Source organism: Palaemon carinicauda, chromosome 42, assembly GCF_036898095.1.
Source record: "Palaemon carinicauda isolate YSFRI2023 chromosome 42, ASM3689809v2, whole genome shotgun sequence".
NCBI lineage: Eukaryota > Metazoa > Arthropoda > Malacostraca > Decapoda > Palaemonidae > Palaemon > Palaemon carinicauda.
In genome coordinates, this window is record NC_090766.1 from 12,631,239 (window position 1) to 12,649,132 (window position 17,894).

The 17,894-nt window shown below is 47.8% G+C and overlaps 2 protein-coding genes across 2 annotated transcripts; both read right to left on the reverse strand.

The window, feature by feature from the left end:
- Window positions 1-1,757: 1,757 nt before the first annotated feature.
- Window positions 1,758-12,315, reverse strand: LOC137633010 (uncharacterized). The gene is made up of 3 exons (XM_068365178.1): window positions 11,885-12,315; window positions 6,647-6,986; window positions 1,758-3,176 (listed from the first exon to the last, which is right to left on the reverse strand). The coding sequence occupies exons 1-3, from the start codon at window positions 12,313-12,315 to the stop codon at window positions 1,758-1,760; spliced, it is 2,190 nt and encodes a 729-aa protein (XP_068221279.1).
- A 372-nt stretch (window positions 12,316-12,687) lies between these two features.
- Window positions 12,688-13,602, reverse strand: LOC137633011 (serine/arginine repetitive matrix protein 5-like). The gene has a single exon (XM_068365179.1). It carries the CDS (start codon window positions 13,600-13,602, stop codon window positions 12,688-12,690), a length of 915 nt encoding a protein of 304 aa, XP_068221280.1.
- Window positions 13,603-17,894: the final 4,292 nt, after the last annotated feature.

Here is a 17,894-nt window from a genome sequence, read left to right on the forward strand (position 1 = left end):
GCGGTCTTGACGAGACACGCCCGAAACCATAGAGGGAACGTCTGTTCGTTGGTTAGAGCCTCTCGTCCCCATAAGTCCTACGAAATTACTTCTCCCTGGTGCATGGGAGCTTGAAAGAGGTCTCGGACTAGGAGAACGACAAGCACGAACAGACGAACCCTCGGTCGCAACACTAAAAACACTTTGCGCACTAATCACTTTATCCCCACGATTTTCTAATGTGGCACTCTGACACTTTAACACATTCACATCCGCCATGAGTTGATTACGGTCCGCTGCCAAAGACTCAACTCTCTCGCCCAACGCTTGAATGGAAAGCAACATATCCCGCATGGATGGTTCATGAGTGCTAGTAGAAGGTTCAGGAACAACTACTACAGGGGAAGGATTAGGTTCAGGGGCATGGGAGGAGGAAAAATCTAATGATCTAGAGGAACTTCTCCTCACCCTATCTCTCTCAAGCTTACGAGAATATTTATCAAACTCTAGCCAGTCGAATTCCGAAAGTACCACGCACTCATCACACCGATCTCCTAATTGGCAGGTTTTACCCCGGCAATTAGAACACACGGTATGTGGGTCGAGAGAGGCCTTTGGAAGACGTTTGTTACAATCCCTAGCATTACATTTACGAAATTTAGGAATCGGAGAAGGGTCAGCCATTTTGAAAAGTCAAAGAAAATCCAAAAACAATCCAAAGTCATCAACAATAAACGCTATCCAAAAAAGGGTTCAAGAGTATTAATTGAAGATAAAAACACCTGCACTGCGAAAGCTCAAAACCAAAAAGAAGTACTTCACCAAGAATGACGAAAAACTCCAGGTCAACAGCGAGTAACGGAATCAACTTGTCGACAAGACCGACAAAGAAGAACTGAGGCTGTTTACATGTATATGCGGTATCTGGCCGATAGTTGGCGCTTGTGGGCACACCCGCAACCTTCATGGCGATCGCTCGCGAGTTTTTGTGTTTCTGTCGAGCTGTCCGAGACGTCAGCTATTATATATTCACCGGCAAAGTTTAATATTTAAAAATTAAGTTTTTATAATAAAACAGTTTTATGAATACTTACCTGGCAGTTATATATATATAGCTATTGTCTCTGTCGTCCGGCAGATTTTTCAAAACTCGCGGCAACCGCCGAGTGGTGGTTGTCCGGTTAGGTGGTTAACAACCCTTACAGGGTGGTTCTTGGAATCATTCCCGTTTTCTTTTCCTCAGATCATCTCTTGCCCGACCTGTCTCCTGAAGGGAGGTGGGTAGGACTTAAAATATATATATAACTGCCAGGTAAGTATTCATAAAAAACTTCATTTTTACGAATAGAACTTATCTGGCAGTTATATATATATAGCTGATTCACACATTTGGAGGTGGGTGAAGGACAGCCAACATCATTGGGAAACAACTATAAGTCGTAGGAAAAACACCTTGATTCCTTACCTGCTAAGGTAGCTGACTTCGAAGGTTCCTGCCTCTTGAGTCGCTTTCCCTTAGGAGAGATAGCCAGGTGGAGACCTGTTACGCTGAAACAACTCAATCAAGTCTGTCAAACGGGGCGAGACCAACAATGTGACTAGACTTCTGTACTACCTATCCCCCTTTTTAAAATCTGCAACCTTACTCAACCTAACCACCTAACCTTGCAGACTAGATATCTTACTACCTAGCTAGACGGAGGGCGCTGTTCCCACAAGTCAGTACCCTCAGACACCCATAAAAACCCAAACCCAATCACAGGCATACCATACAATAGTTAAGTTTGAGGGGAGGTAGTAACTCCTTTACCCAATACAGAAGCAGTACCTACGTATGGGCCCAAAGTGTAACACTTTTCATAGTCCACTCTTACCTCCCTGAGGTAATGAGAAGCAAACACAGAGTTGCTTCTCCAAAATGTTGCGTCCATTATCTGCTTTACTGACATATTCTTTCGATATGCCAGTGAAGTTGCAACAGCTCTCACCTCGTGAGCCTTCACTTTTAGTAGACCAAAGTTCTTCTCCTCACAAAAGAGGTGAGCTTCTCTTATTGTCTCCCTCAAGAAGAATGATAACGCATTCTTCGAGAGGGGCTTTTGTGGATCCTTTACTGAACACCATAAAGAACTGGATGCACCTCTTAACCTCTTTGTTCGTGATAAATATGCCCTGAGGGCTCTAACTGGGCAGAGGAGCCTCTCCTCCTCTTGGCCCACCATATTTGTGAGGTTAGGAACCTCAAACGTCCCCGGCCAGGGTTTGGATGGGTTCTCATTCTTAGAGAGGAAGTCTATCCTTAATGCACATACTGCTCCATCCTGGTTGAAGCCCACCTGCTTCTCAATAGCGTGAATCTCGCCGACTCCTTTTGCTGTGGCCAGAGCCATCAGGAACAGAGTTTTCTTAGTCACTTCTCTAAGAGTCGCTTGCGAGATGGGCTCGAACTTCCTGCTGCATAAGAACTTCAAAACCACATCCAAATTCCAAGCCGGGAGTCTCAATTGAGTCTGTTTAGTCGTCTCAAACGACTTTAAGAGATCCTTCAAGTCTCTATCTTGCGTTAAATCTATGCCTCTGTGCCTAACGACAGACGAAAGCGTACTCCTGTATCCTTTTATGGTGGATACGGCCAACTTAGAGTTTTGCCTGAGGAACAACAGAAAATTAGCTATCTGGCTCACAGAGGTAGTGATTGAAGACACTTTGCGCTGCTTACACCACGATCTAAAGGTCTCCCACTTCGATTGGTAGACTCTCTGTGAAGAGACCCTCCTCGCTCCGGCGATTGCTCTTGCAGCTTGTGTAGAAAAGCCTCTCGCTCTGACAAGCTTCTCGATAGTCTGAAGGCAGTCAGTTGTAGAGCGAGGGGGTTTTGATGATACCTCTCGAAGTGGGGCTGTTTGAGAAGATTTGGACTTGGAGGAAGGCTTCTCGGAAAGTCCACTAACATCTCCACCACCTCTGTGAATCATTCTCTTGCTGGCCAGAATGGAGCTATCAAGATCATTCTCCCTGCCTCGAGGAGAGCGAATTTCTTGATGACTAGGTTGATAATCTTGAACGGGGGGAACGCATAGGTGTCTATCCCTGTCCAGTCCATGAAGAAGGTGTCTACTGCTATTGCTTCCTTGTCCGGGACTAGGGAGCAGTACTGTAGTTGGGGATCCTCTTGTTTTGGTTGGAGGCAAAGAGGTCTATTGAAGATCTCCCCCATAACTTCCACAGCCTCTGGCAAACCTGAAGGTTGAGGGTCCATCCTGTGGGCAGAACCTACTCTTTCCTGCTGAGCATGTCTGTTCTTACATTCTTCTGTCCCTGCACGAATCTCGTTAAAAGCTCTACGCCGTTCTCCTTCGCCCACAGAAGGAGCTCTCTTCCTGTTTCATACAGGGACAGAGAGTGAGTTCCTCCTTGCTTCCTGATGTAAGCCAAGGCCATGGTGTTGTCTGAATTGACTTCTACTATCCTCCCCAAGACAGAGTCTTTGAAGGCTTTCAGTCCTAATAGAATGGCCATCAACTCTTTCCTGTTGATGTGCAATTTGCTCTGTTCCACTCTCCGAGAGCCTGAGACCTCCCTGCTCCCCATCCTGACTCCGAAGCGTCTGTGAGAACAAAACTAGGTCTGGGTTCTTCCTGAACAGGGAGATTCCTTCCCCTAAAATCGACGGATCCAATCACCAACGAAGATGTCTCTTGATCTCTGCTGGAATGGGGAAGGAAAAGGAGTCCTACTGATTCTTCCTGTCCCACACTCTTGAAAGGAAGTGTTGTAGAAGTCTGAGATGCAACCTTCCCAGGGCAACAAACTGCTCGAGCGAGGAGAGGGTGCCCAGTAAACTCATCCAATCCCTCGCCGAGCACTTCTGTCTCCCCAGGAATTCCAGCACCTTCCCGGGCACCTGGTCTGCCTTTCTTGGGAGAGAGAAGGCCGAAAACGAACTGAGTCCAGAACTACCCCCCCCCCAATAAAGAATCGTCTGACTCGGTTCGGTCTGGGACTTCTCCTTGTTGATGATGAGACCCAGTTCCTGGGCCATCATAAAAGTCTTGTGTAGGTCCTCCAGACACTTTTCCTTCGACCGGGATCTTATCAGCCAGTCGTCCAGGTATAGGGATACTCTTATCCCCTCTTGATGAAGCCATCCCGCCACGTTTGCCATTACTCTGGTGAAAACTTGAGGGGCCGTGTTGAGGCCGAAACAAAGGGCCTTGAATTGGAAGCACTTGCCCTGAACTACGAATCTTAGGAACTTCCTTGAAGTCGGATGGATGGGGATATGAAAGTAAGCGTCCTGTAAGTCCAGAGACACCATCCAGTCCTCTGGACGTACCGCTGCCAGCACCGACTGAGTCGTCTCCATGGTAAACTTTGTCTTACCTACAAAGACGTTCAGTGCGCTGACATCAAGAACGGGTCTCCATCCACACGAGCTCTAGGGTACCAGAAACAGGCGATTGTAGAACCCTGGGGAAGTTAGTTCCAGGACCGGTTCTATCGCTCCCTTTTCCAGCATCTGATTCACCAGTTCCAGTAGTGCCTCTTGTTTCACGGCATTCGAGTACTGCGCCACTAAGGCTAGAGGTGTTCTTGAAAGCGGAGGCTTCTTTAAGAGGGGGATCTTGTACCCTTCTATGATATCCGAGAGGGACCAGGCGTCCGCCCCTCTTTCCTTCCAAGCATGCCAAAAATGTGACACCCTTGCTCCTACCGCTGTCTGGAGGACTTGTGCTTCATTTCCTGGCGCGGGCCCTGAATGACCCTCTGTTCGCTCTACTGCCCGTCTAATGCCTTCTTCCTCTAAAATGTTATTTTTATTAGTAAAATAAATTTTTGAATATACTTACCCGATAATCATGTAGCTGTCAACTCTGTTGCCCGACAGAATTCTATGGAGGGATACGCCAGCTATCACAATACTAGAAGGGGATGTACTTACCAGCGCCACCTGTGGCCAGGTACTCAAGTACTTCTTGTTGACACCTCCTCAATTATTCCTCGGTCCCACTGGTTCTCTATGGGGAGGAAGGGAGGGTCAATTAAATCATGATTATCGGGTAAGTATATTCAAAAATTTATTTTACTAATAAAAATAACATTTTTCAATATTAAACTTACCCGATAATCATGTAGCTGATTCACACCCAGGGGGGTGGGTGAAAACCAGTGTACAAGATTAAAGGATAGCTAAGTATCCCATATTTCATATAACAGTTATCTCAAATAACAATGAAATAATAAGTACCTGGTAAGGAAGTCGAATTGAACCGTTACTCTGTCTCTTTTTTAAGTTCGTCTTCCTTACTGAGCGCAGCGTTCCTCTTGGAGGCTGAATCAACCCAAAGGTGCTAAAGTATACAGGGCTGCAACCCATACTAAAGGACCTCATCACAACCTTTAACCTCGGCGCTTCTCAAGAAAGAATTGACCACCCGCCAAATCAACAAGGATGTGGAAGGCTTCTTAGCCGACCGAACAACCCATAAAAAGTATTCAAGAGAAAGGTTAAAAAGTTATGGAATTATGGGAATGTAGTGGCTGAGCCCTCGCCTACTACTGCATTCGTTGTTACGAATGGACCCAGGGTGTAGCAGTACTCGTAAAGAGACTGGACATCTTTGAGATGGAATGATGCGAACACTGACTTGTTTCTCCAATAGGTTGCATCCATAACACTCTGCAGAGAACGGTTCTGTTTGAAGGCCACTGAAGTAGCCACAGCTCTCACTTCATGTGTCCTTACCTTCAGCAAAGCAAGGTCTTCTTCCTTCAGATGAGAATTTGCTTCTCTAATCAGAAGCCTGATGTAGTAAGAAACTGAGTTCTTAGACATTGGTAGAGAAGGCTTCTTGATAGCACACCATAAGGCTTCTGATTGTCCTCGTAATGGTTTTGACCTTCTTAGATAGTACTTAAGAGCTCTAACAGGGCAAAGTACTCTCTCTAGTTCGTTCCCCACCATGTTGGACAGGCTTGGGATCTCGAACGACTTAGGGCAAGGACGGGAAGGAAGCTCGTTTTAGCCAAAAAAAAACCGAGCCGCAAGGAACATGTAGCCGTTTCAGATGTGAAACCTATGTTCCTGCTGAAGGCGTGGATCTCACTTACTCTTTTACCTGTTGCTAAGCACACGAGGAAAAGAGTTTCTAATGTGAGGTCCTTAAAAGAGGCTGATTGGAACGGTTCAAATCCTGATGACATTAGGAACCTTAGGACCACGTCTAGATTCCAGCCTGGAGTGGACAACCGACGTTCCTTTGAGGTCTCAAAAGACCTAAGGAGGTCCTGTAGATCTTTGTTGGAGGAAAGATCCAAGCCTCTGTGGCGGAAAACCGCTGCCAACATACTTCTGTAACCCTTGATCGAAGGAGCTGATAGGGATTTTACGTTCCTTAGATGTAACAGGAAGTCAGCAATCTGGGTTACAGTGGTACTGGTTGAGGAAAACTGCATTGGCCTTGCACCAGCTTCGGAAGACTTCCCATTAAGACTGATAGACTCTGAGAGTGGATGTCGTCCTTGCTCTGGCAATCGTTCTGGCTGCCTCCTTCGAAAAGCCTCTAGTTCTTGAGAGACTTTCGATAGTCTGAAGGCAGTCAGACGAAGAGCGTGGAGGTTTGGGTGTACCTTCTTTACGTGAGGTTGACGCAGAAGGTCCACTCTAGGAGGAAGAGTCCTGGGAACGTCGACCAGCCATTGCAGTACCTCGGTGAACCCTTCTCTCGCGGGTCAGAGGGGAGCAACCAACGTCAACCGTGTCCCTTTGTGAGAGGCGAACTTCTGAAGTACCCTGTTGACAATCTTGAACGGCGGGAATGCATACAGGTTGAGATGGGACCAATCCAGCAGAAAGGCATCCACGCGAACTGCTGCTGGGTCTGGAATCGGAGAACAATACAAGAGGAGCTTCTTGGTCATCGAGGTAGCGAATAGAACTATGGTTGGCTGACCCCACAGGGCCCAAAGTCTGCTGCAAACATTCTTGTGAAGGGTCCACTCTGTGGGGAAGACCTGACCCTTACGGCTGAGGCGATCTGCCATGACATTCATATCGCCCTGAATGAGCCTTGTTACCAGCGTGAGCTTTCGATCTTTGACCAAATGAGGAGGTCCCTTGCGATCTTGAACAACTTCCTCGAATGAGTCCCTCTCTGCTTGGAGATGTAAGCCAAGGCTGTGGTGTAGTCGGAGTTCACCTCCACCACCTTGTTAAGCTGGAGGGACTTGAAGTTTATCAAGGCCAGATGAACTGCCAACAACTCCTTGCAATAGATGTGAAGTGTCCTTTGCTCCTGATTCCATGTTCCCGAGCATTCCTGTCCGTCCAGTGTCGCACCCCAGCCCGTGTCCGATGCGTCCGAGAAAAGACGGTGGTCGGGGGTCTGAACAGCCAAAGGTAGACCTTCCTTGAGAAGAATGCTGTTCTTCCACCACGTTAGAGTAGACCTCATCTCTTCGGAAACAGGAACTGAGCCCGTCTCTAGCGTCATGTCCTTTATCCAGTGAGCAGCTAGATGATACTGAAGGGGGCGGAGGTGGAGTCTCCCTAACTCGATGAACAGGGCCAGCGATGAAAGTGTCCCTGTTAGACTCATTCCCTGCCTGACTAAGCATCGGTTCCTTCTCAGCATGCTCTGGATGCATTCTAGGGCTTGGAAGATCCTTGGGGCCGACGGACAAGTCCGAAAAGCTCGACTCTGAAGATCCATACCCAAGGAAACAATGGTCTGGGATGGAACTAGCTGAGACTCCTCAAAATTGACCAGGAGGCCCAGTTCCTTGGTCAGAACCATAGTCCATTTGAAAATCTCCAGACAGCGACGACTTGTGGGAGCTCTTAAAAGCCAGTCGTCTGACGGAGCCGGACACAAGATCATGATACTGCTGCACAGTCTATAAACTGTCAATCATGGGCAAGCGAGGAAGTACAGTGACAACCCGAATCTGTCTAGACTATCTGGGTCGTACAGACAACTCCTTAACGGGTTGCTGAGGTAGCCGCACTGCGTCACAACAAGTCCCTTCTGTTGGTTGTTGAACGTCTTCCCCGTGACACATTGACTCCGTAAACAAAAAATCCTCTAACAAGGACTAAGCTTGGACTGCATGTCATGCAACACAGCTCAAGGTCTATGGGAGCAGGTGTGGTAACAGACGGGATTAGCGGCTGAAGTGGAACCATTACCTTCCCTGTAAGCATGTTATGCTTAAATAAAAGCCCATAAGAGGTTATGCAGCTAAAGGCTCCCTCCAAATGACAGAGTCCTGCTGTATGCAGAGCATGCTGTATGAAGAGCATGTTGTATGCAGAGCATGCTGAATGCAGAGCATGCTGTATGCAGAGCATGTTGTATGCAGAGCATGCTGAATGCAGAGCATGCTGAATGCTGAGCATGTAGTAAGCAGAGCCTGCTGTAAGCAGAGCCTGCTGTAAGGAAAGCAGAGCGTGTGCATGGCGTTTAACATTCTCAGAAATTCCATGACCAGTGCTAGAGTGCTTTATGCATGCTTGCATGGGGTTTAAAAATCAACATAATGTTTACCTTACATTCATAACTCATGATTCATATTTTTGCCATGGTTTGAAAATGGAGGTAAGGTATGCTGAACAGCAGAGTCAGAACGAGCTGGAACAACAACAGTGGAAGGTGCAGAAAGTTCCTGTTCCTGTGGTATGAGTGGAGCGTGAAGAGACCGAGGTTGCGCAGAACAAGGTAAAGTTCCCGCAAGCAGAGGTGTCTGAGGCGCAGGATCAGGGTGCACGGGTTGAGCTCGGTGCAGCAGCTGAGGAGACTGACTCACAGGTGGAAGAGGTTGTACCTCCACCGAGAGTTGCACCACCGGTGGAGCAGCCAGGGGAGGAGGAGGAAGAGTGGAGTAATCCTCCTGATCCCAAACCAAAGGTTGCCTTAAAGAAGGCTGAGGCTGAACAACACTGGGAACAGCGAACACAGAAAGAGGTTCAACATCGTACGCCTGGCAGATGGTGCTGCGACTGGGTGCAGCGAGTGCAGGCGGGTTGAGCACAGGCTGAACGGGTGCAGGTGGAGGTGCAACACTCTCAGCCCGACACTCACGCAACAGGTCCGAAAGCTGTGCTTGCATGGACTGTAGTAGAGTCCACAACATCGTACGCCTGGCAGATGGTGCTGCGACTGGGTGCAGCGAGTGCAGGCGGGTTGAGCACAGGCTGAAAGGGTGCAGGTGGAGGTGCAACACTCTCAGCCCGACACTCACGCAACAGGTCCGAAAGCTGTGCTTGCATGGACTGTAGTAGAGTCCACAACATCGTACGCCTGGCAGATGGTGCTGCGACTGGGTGCAGCGAGTGCAGGCGGGTTGAGCACAGGCTGAAAGGGTGCAGGTGGAGGTGCAACACTCTCAGCCCGACACTCACGCAACAGGTCCGAAAGCTGTGCTTGCATGGACTGTAGTAGAGTCCACAACATCGTACGCCTGGCAGATGGTGCTGCGACTGGGTGCAGCGAGTGCAGGCGGGTGCAGCACAGGCTGAACGGGTGCAGCCGGTTGGTGCACCACCGGTGCAGGCGGGTGCAGCACAGGCTGAACGGGTGCAGGCGGTTGGTGCACCACCGGTGCAGGAGGAGGAGGAGGTGCAACACTCTCAACACGACACTCACGCATCAGGTCCGAAAGCTGTGCTTGCATGGACTGTAGTAGAGTCCACAACATCGTACGCCTGGCAGGTGGTACTGCGATCAGGTGGAGCGAGCATAGGCGGGGGGAGTGTAGGCGCACTCTCAGCCCGACAAACTGATGACTGAGGAGAGTCAGAGCTAACCCAATGACTGCATCCGGGTTGTTGAACTTTACTTCGTACGTCTGGCATAGGTCTGGACTTACGTTTAAGAGGTCTTGAGACCTGAGACCAGCGTTACTCTGCCTATATTTTCTCCTCTAAATCTCTTCTGCAGACGAGCAAAATAAGGGCTCAATCGTCTGCGGGTGGGAGTGACGGTCTCGGTAAGACACGCCCACAACCACCGAGGATACTTCTGTGCGCCGATCAAGGCCTGCCGAACCCTTTAATCCTTCGACATTGCTTCTCCCCTGGGCTTGGGAGCTTGCAAGAGGTCCCGGACTGGGAGGACGACTGGCGCGCACAAAAGTACCCTCACGCATAACACTGACATACTTTGCGCTAATCACTTATCACTTTGATTTCTGTTTGCACTTATTTCACTGAACTCGAAACTTTAAGTGGTTTGTACCTGAAACACGCAATTCTATCCTTCTCAAAAGTTAGTAATTGCGAAAACAGAATTACAATGTAACAGAAAAATCTAATGAAAGAAAATTCAGTGGCTGGAAAGAGACTAAACACTAGATCACTCTAGAAACGTTTAGTTTCTTCCCCTAAAGAGACTAGGGATAAGAGCAAAACGATAACGACGTTACTCGTACGCCTGGCAGGCTTGAGGGAAACGTTTATCCTCTTTCTCCCTCCGTCTCTATCTCTCTCTCTCTCTCTCTCTCTTGACTTAGAACCTGAGAGAAGAGCCCAATCATATATATCGTTAAAACATATTATTGTTAAAGGAAAAAACTGAAATATTTCCCAAAAAGAAAAGTTCCTTATTAGGATCAAAACCATTAAGTTAAGAAAGAATGAACAAAACGCTAGACACGGTTACTCTTACTGCAATGTGAAACCGTGAACATTCTTTCTCTATCGTAACGATAGAGTGCAAGTTGAAACGTTCTGAACGTCAACAACTGCCGAGACAAACAAAACGTTAGTTCAACTTTGAAAAAGTACGAGACTATCAAAGAAATTCTTTCAAAGACCTTAAAATAGCATAATATGTTAACAGGTAAAACCGAAATGACGGGCTCACGATAATTAACTTCGGTACCAAGAAAAGACCGCCTACTATTAGGAAGGTCGAATATAAACAAATATAAAAATTAATTTTAATAAGTTTATAATAAAAGGAAGTTAATCGAAGAGGCCTATAAGAGGCGGAGAGATATAAAATAAATCTATAACTTTTGTTAAGCAAAATTAAGAAAAAGAGTCTATACTCTCTTAGACACCAACACTTCCGTCTAAGGGAAGGGTCGGCCATTGAAAGGTGAACGAGAGTTCATACTCTCTTCGTCACCAAAATTAATCAAATTAATTCCAAAAGCTAACTAAGCTAAAATAGAAGTTTCCAGTAAAGCGACAGCCGAAATCAAAGAGAAATACTTCACCAAAGTCGTGAAAATACTCCAAGAACATAAGCGTATCCCAGAACGTCTTGTCAGAAGCACGACAGAGGAATAATTGAGGAGGTGTCAACAAGAAGTACTTGAGTACCTGGCCACAGGTGGCGCTGGTAAGTACACCCCCTTCTAGTATTGTGATAGCTGGCGTATCCCTCCATAGAATTCTGTCGGGCAACAGAGTTGACAGCTACATGATTATCGGGTAAGTTTAATATTGAAAACTCCGTTCTAGTAGGAGCTCTACCCCGAAAGGGCTGCTGAAATTTCCTCTCCTCCTTCTTCAATGATGACGGAATCACCGGTAAAGCCTTCCTTGCGGAGCGCGGCAGGAGGTCTTGCGGAGCGCGGCAGGAGGTCTTGCGTAGCCTTTTGCGACAGCGAAAGGGTAATATCCCTGACTAGGGACTCAGGAAAAACATGTTCCGAGAGAGGGGCGTATAGGAGCTACGCCTTCTGCGCGATCGTAACCGCTTTGGTCATGAAGGAACATAATAGAGCCCTCTTCTTTAGAACTCCCGCAGAGAACAGGGAAGCCAACTCGTTTGCCCCATCTCTAAGAGCCTTATCCATACAGGCCATAATACTGGTTAGTGTACCAAGAGCCCAGTCTAAAAAGCTGAACACTTCGAAGGATCAGAAGTTTCCCTTGACGAGGTGGTCTAGCTCTGACATAGACCACATCACCTTAGCAGAGTTAAGGGCATGTCTTCTGGAAGAATCTACAATGCCGGAGAAGTTCCCCTGCGAGGAGACAGGTACTCCCAGGCCAAGAGCTTCTCCAGTCTCATACCACATGCCCGCCTTAGATGCAAGTCGAGCTGGTGGAAACGAGAAGGTGGTCTTCACTGCTTGCCTACGCTCCCTCAGCCAGTCATCGATCCTAGCGAGAGCCTTCTTTGCCGAAATGGACAGTTTCATCTTGATGAAAGCTGACTGCTTCTTTGACTTCTTCCTGCTGAACTGCGACTGAGGAGAATGAGGGGCAGCAGGTTTAAACTCCTCTCCATACAGCTCAAGGAGGGAGCGATAGAGAACTTTATAATCAGCAGCCGCATTAGCAGGTTTATCTTCGTCCTCTGAAATATCCTCCAAGTCTTGCATTCCTTCCAACTCTGTCTCCCTTTGGGCTGAAGGAACTAGGTCGGAGGTTCCTTTAACATCCCGATTACTTTCAATCCGGCTTGCATAAGGATCACTTCCTTCTAGCTGTTCACCTGCATCCGAGGAGTAAAGCAGATCACCGGATGCGTCTTGTCGGAGAGGACTAGATGTGTCCTGACATTGAGAAACGCGTGCGTCCTGGAGCCGCGTGATGGTAACGTCCTGGCATCGAGCACTAGAAACGTCCTTGTGTCGAGAGGAGGATGCGTCCTGACGTAGAGAGCTGGATGCGTCCGTGCGTCAAGAGCTGAATGCGTCCTGACGTCGCAAGATGGAAGTGTCCTGGAGAGGCAGGCTGGATGCGTCCTGACGTCACGAGCGGGAGACGGAAGCCTCCTGACAACAAGAATCGTAAGCGTCCTGTCGTCGCCTAGAGGAAGGAGAAACGCGGCGTCGAGCGCTTGACGAATCGCGGCACGTTTCCCTGGGAGAGGAGTGACGTAACTTTCCCTCACTGCGAGAACGGGGCTGTCTGTCGTCCTGCAAGGGAGAGGAATTCCGTTCCCTCTTACTAGCCGATTTCTTCACTGGTAATTTGTCGTCCTTACGCCTGCTTGACTGGGGGGGAGGGCACCTAAAAGTCTGAACAAGTGACACCAGTTGTTCTTGCATAACGGTCAGAAAAGATTTCGCAACCACTGCTGGGTCTCGCGATTCCGAAGGCGAAGGCTGCCGAGTGACGCTGGTAGCAGGAGAAGGTTCTCTCGAGGGTCCCTTGTCACCTGAAGGAAGAGGAGATCTCTCCTTCCTTCCATCTCTAGGTTTAGACTTTTTCGCTGGAGAGGCGTCCCAGTCATCGTCGGAAGGAAAAGGTTCCGCGCTACTTGAAAGGGGAAAGCGAGAACGGGTCTGGTCAGCTTGCTGTATCCACCTTCTCTTGGTCGGCCTCGAAGCCTCATACTGCCATCTGCATCTAGGAGAGGGGCTCGGGGAAGACACTATCACTTCCGACACGCCTTTTCCGTGGCGGTCATGAGCAGCCTGGGAAATAGCAACAGGACTGCTTGAGGCAACAGCTGACCAAGGATACGTAGCTCTCACTCCCTTGCGGCCTTCGACGTACTTTCTCCCTTGGTCCTGGGAGCTTGGTAGAGGTCTAGACCTAGGGGCGTGACAGGTTTGATCAGTCCCCACCTCCACTGCACTTTCACAAGCACTAATTTCACTTGCATTCTTACCTTTCAAGGCTGCAAGCTGGTCCTTCCGAGCCTTCAACTCAACCCCCATCCTGGCGTACTGAGGGTCATCCACAGTTACCGTTCCTGAAGAAGGAGCAAGGGCTACTACCTCAGGAGAAGGCTCAACTTCTACAGAAGAATTAGGAACTGAGGGGTCAAAAGAAATGTCTAGGGCTCTAGGCTAACCTCACTACTATAGCAGACTTAGATTTTGATTTAGAAGCCCTCCTGACTTTATCTAATTCTAACTTACGCACATAGCGTTTCATTTTCAACCATTTCTTTTCGTCCAAAACCTCCCATTCTTTGCACCTTTTATCCAGGGCACACTCGAAAGCCCTGCACCCCAAACAAATAGTGTGAGGGTTCACCGAAACTTTCGGTAACCTCACCTTGCATTCCTCATTCACACAAACTCGAAAATGTAGTTTATCAGACATCGTACTCAAAAAACAGTCAAAAGAATAAATCACAAAAGCGATTGCCAATCCACAGGTCAGTATATGTCACCAAAAAATAAGTCCTATACAGCAACACAGGGAAAGCGAGCGAAAAAACTCTGATGGCGGACCAATAACGATGTTGTCAGTCCAACCGGCAGAGATGATCTGAGGAACAGAAAACGGGAATGATTCCAAGAACCACCCTAGAAGTGTTGTTAACCACCTAACCGGACAACCACCACTCGGGGGTTGCCGCGAGTTTTAAAAAATCTGCCAGACAACAGAGACTATAGCTATATATATATAACTGCCAGGTAAGTTCTATTCATAAAATATTTATTTTCAAAGAGAAAAAATGGATACATTTATGAGAAAATCCAGGACTTCAATATTGAATGAACATAGACCAGTAATAACTAGACTAAAAATAAAAGAGAAAAAAAACTTGACAAAAACACTATCTGCCCACACATTGGGCACTCCCTTACTAATAATACACTGCACTCAACACCAGGAATAAAATAAAGATGAAAACCTACAGTACAGTATATGAAAATGTAAGCTACTGGACAGTATTAAAATGCAGTTACAACAGTTATCCTATAATAGGATAAACAATGCAGATGATTCTGAATGCTGCTCTTAACGGGGCTGCGGGCCAAAGAACAACAAGCATCTGTTGACTTGAAAACAGTTAATGATAGCTTTTCCAAGAAAGTTCTTGCATCTTCTCTGTAGGCTTCTTTATCCTGAACTTGTTTATTCTCTCTGTCCTTTTTTTTTTGAAGTTCCATCATCTTGCTTCTGTTTAATTGACGGCTCCATGGTGTCGTCTTCAGATGACGAACACCGTTATTTTCTTTCTGCACTAATTTCCACCGTGGCTCAAACTAAGTCTGTCGATTAATAGACTAACGGCAAACAATGACTTTTTGCCTTCCAGAGTCTTTTGCCATGTCCTAGCCTACCGTACACCACACTAAATATAAGAGAATCGTACAAGATAACTACAGTCATTCCTCTCTCCACGAAAGACTCTGCTTTCAAAATTTTCAAGCTGCGAAACGAGATGTGAATATTTTTACGACTCACTTTACGAAAAATGACAAATTCGTAGGTAATTTGTATTTTTCCTAACTATACAAACCTTAGCTATTTAATAAGGGTTATTACTTTCGGCGTAGCTGAAATGACGAGCCATTAGAATTTTAACGAGGGTTTACTACCCCACCGCTAGTTAGCGGGGGGTAGGGAGGGTAGCCTGCTACCCCCCCTCACACACACCTGTGCTGAGCTTACTTTGGTTAGAGGTAGGACTTCACGAGGGATAGGGCTGGCGGGCAAGTTTGATTAAATAGCTAAGGTTTGTATAGTTAGGAAAAATACAAATTACCTACGAATTTGTCATTTGTTCCGTAACTGAAATACAAACCACGCTATTTAATATGGGTGACTCACCCCTTAGGAAGGGAAGGGTGTTGAATCCCAGCCAGTACTGGCTTTTGGCTTTGCCCGGGGACTCAGTATCTGAGTGTGTCAGCACTCAACAATAAGGAGTCCCTACACCTCGCTAAAACCTTGCTGCGGCCTACGTAAGCTGTGTGTGAAGGTCTGAAGGCTGACTCGTCCTAGGAATTGACCTGTAGTCCCTTAGAAGGAAACTTTAGGCTAGGACTCTCCCAATACCACCTCGTCAGGGTATGGGGACGTTACAGTATTATCTTAATGCTCGGAACACAAGGAAACATGGTTTACCTGCAGTGGTTTGAGGTCAGCTGTGCAGAGAACCCAGGATGCTGCTTTCCCCAAGAGAGGGGAAGATGAAGAAAAGAGTAAGGGCCAGACAAATCTTTTCATTCATGCAGACTAAGACCAGGTAACAATGCCCTCAACCTTCTGCTACTTGTCCACTAAGGAGCCTGAGGTTTTAAACCAGCTGTTGTGCAGCCACCACAGGGTCGATAGAAAACGTATCGAGCCTCCTGTGGGTCACGTCGTGCAGGTAGTGGACTGTGAAGGTCGTCTGACGCTTCCACACCCCAGCTTGAAGGACCTGCGTCACTGAGAAATTTTCTCTTGAAGGCCAGGGACGTAGCTACGCCCCTGACATCATGTGCTCTAGGGTGACATGACGGAGGAGGGTCTGGATTCAGGGACAGATGGATCACCCTACGAATCCATGCCGAGATGGTGTTCTTGGTGACCCTCCTCTTAATCCTCCCAGTGCTAACAATGCTTGCACCTGGGGACAGACTGTAGCCGTTCTTCTGAGATATAACCTCAGACTCCTTACTGGGCAAAGTAGGAGAAGGTCTGGGACATCTGTTACAGAACGGAGACTCGAATCCGGAAGGAGTCAAACCAAGCGCCCGGTACCCCCTGATTTTGAGTCTTAGCACCAAACCCAGGGACGAGTTTAAACGTTACCTTCCCTCCATACCCTTGCATGGGCGATGTCATATGAGACCATGAAGTTCACTGCCTCGCTTGGCCGAAGCCAAAGCTAGTAAAAACACCGTCTCCCAAGTTAGGTGGCAATCTGAAGCCTGGCGTAATGGTTCATAGTGAGGTCTCTTAAGAGACCTGAGAACCCGAACCACGTTCCATGGAGGAGGTCTCACATCCGACTGAGGGCAGGTAAGTTCATAAGCTCGTATGAGTAGGGAAAGTTCTAACGAGGAAGAAAAGATCATTCCTTTAAGCCTAAGGCTAGACTTAAGGCCGAGCAATAGCCTTTCACCGCCAAGACTGAAAGGCGCCTTTTCTTCCCGCAAATACACGAGGAACTCCGCTATTGCTGGAATAGTGGCATCGAGTGGAGAGATACCCCTTCCAAGATACCAACCACAGAAGACTTTCCACTTTGCCTGGTAGACAGATGTGGATGATTTTCGCAGATATCTAGACATCCTAATTGCAACTTGTTGCGAAAATTCCTCTCTCAGCGAGATGCTGGATACTGTAGTCACCAGGCGCGAAGTCGTAGCAAAGCTACGGCTTTGTGGAAGATGCTGGCATGTGGTTTTCTGAGTAGATCGTGTCGTGGAAGGAGTACTCTCGGAAGTTCCGTTAGGAATTGCAGAAGGTCCGGAAACCATTCCGCGCGATGCCATAGCGGAGCTACTAGGGTCATTGAAAAATTGACCGATATTCTGGTCTTGTTGAGTACCCTCCTCATCAAAGGCGTACACGTTGATGTTGTCCCCCCGTTGTTGGGAGGCATCTTGCCAGAGTGCCTTGGGATCCGGGACTGGGGGGAAGTACGGTGGAATCTTGAAGATCAGCGCTGTCGCGAACAGATCCACAGTCGGGGAACCCCACAAAGTCAAGACTTTGTTGGCTACTAAATGACACAAAGACCACTCGATACTCACTATCTGAAACGCTCTGCTCAGATTGTCGGTGAGCACACTCCTCTTGTCTGGAATGAAACGCGCCGATAGTAAAATTGAGCGGACTTCGGTCCATCTCAGTATCTCTACTGCAAGATGGGATAGCTGCTTCGAAAAGGTACCTCCTTACTTGTTGATGTAAGCCACTACTGTGTTGTCGCTTATTACCACCACAGAGTGACCTGCCAAGTATTGTTGGAACTGCTGAAGGGCCAACAAACCGGCCTTCATCTCTAGACGATTTATATGAAGGCACTTTTCTGATTCTGACCACAGGCCTGAGGTCCTGTGGTACAGAACGTGCCCCCCCCCCCCCCCCTTTCTTTGAGGCGTCCGAAAACAGCATTAATTCCGGGGGAAGGATGAGAGGATCCACTCCTCTTTCTAGGTTCTCGTCTGTCACTCATCACTGGAGGTCCGTCCGGTCCGCAGGACCCATAGGGATCATGACGTCCGGGGAATAGCAACCTTGATTCCACCGGGACTTGAGCCGCCACTGGAGAGAT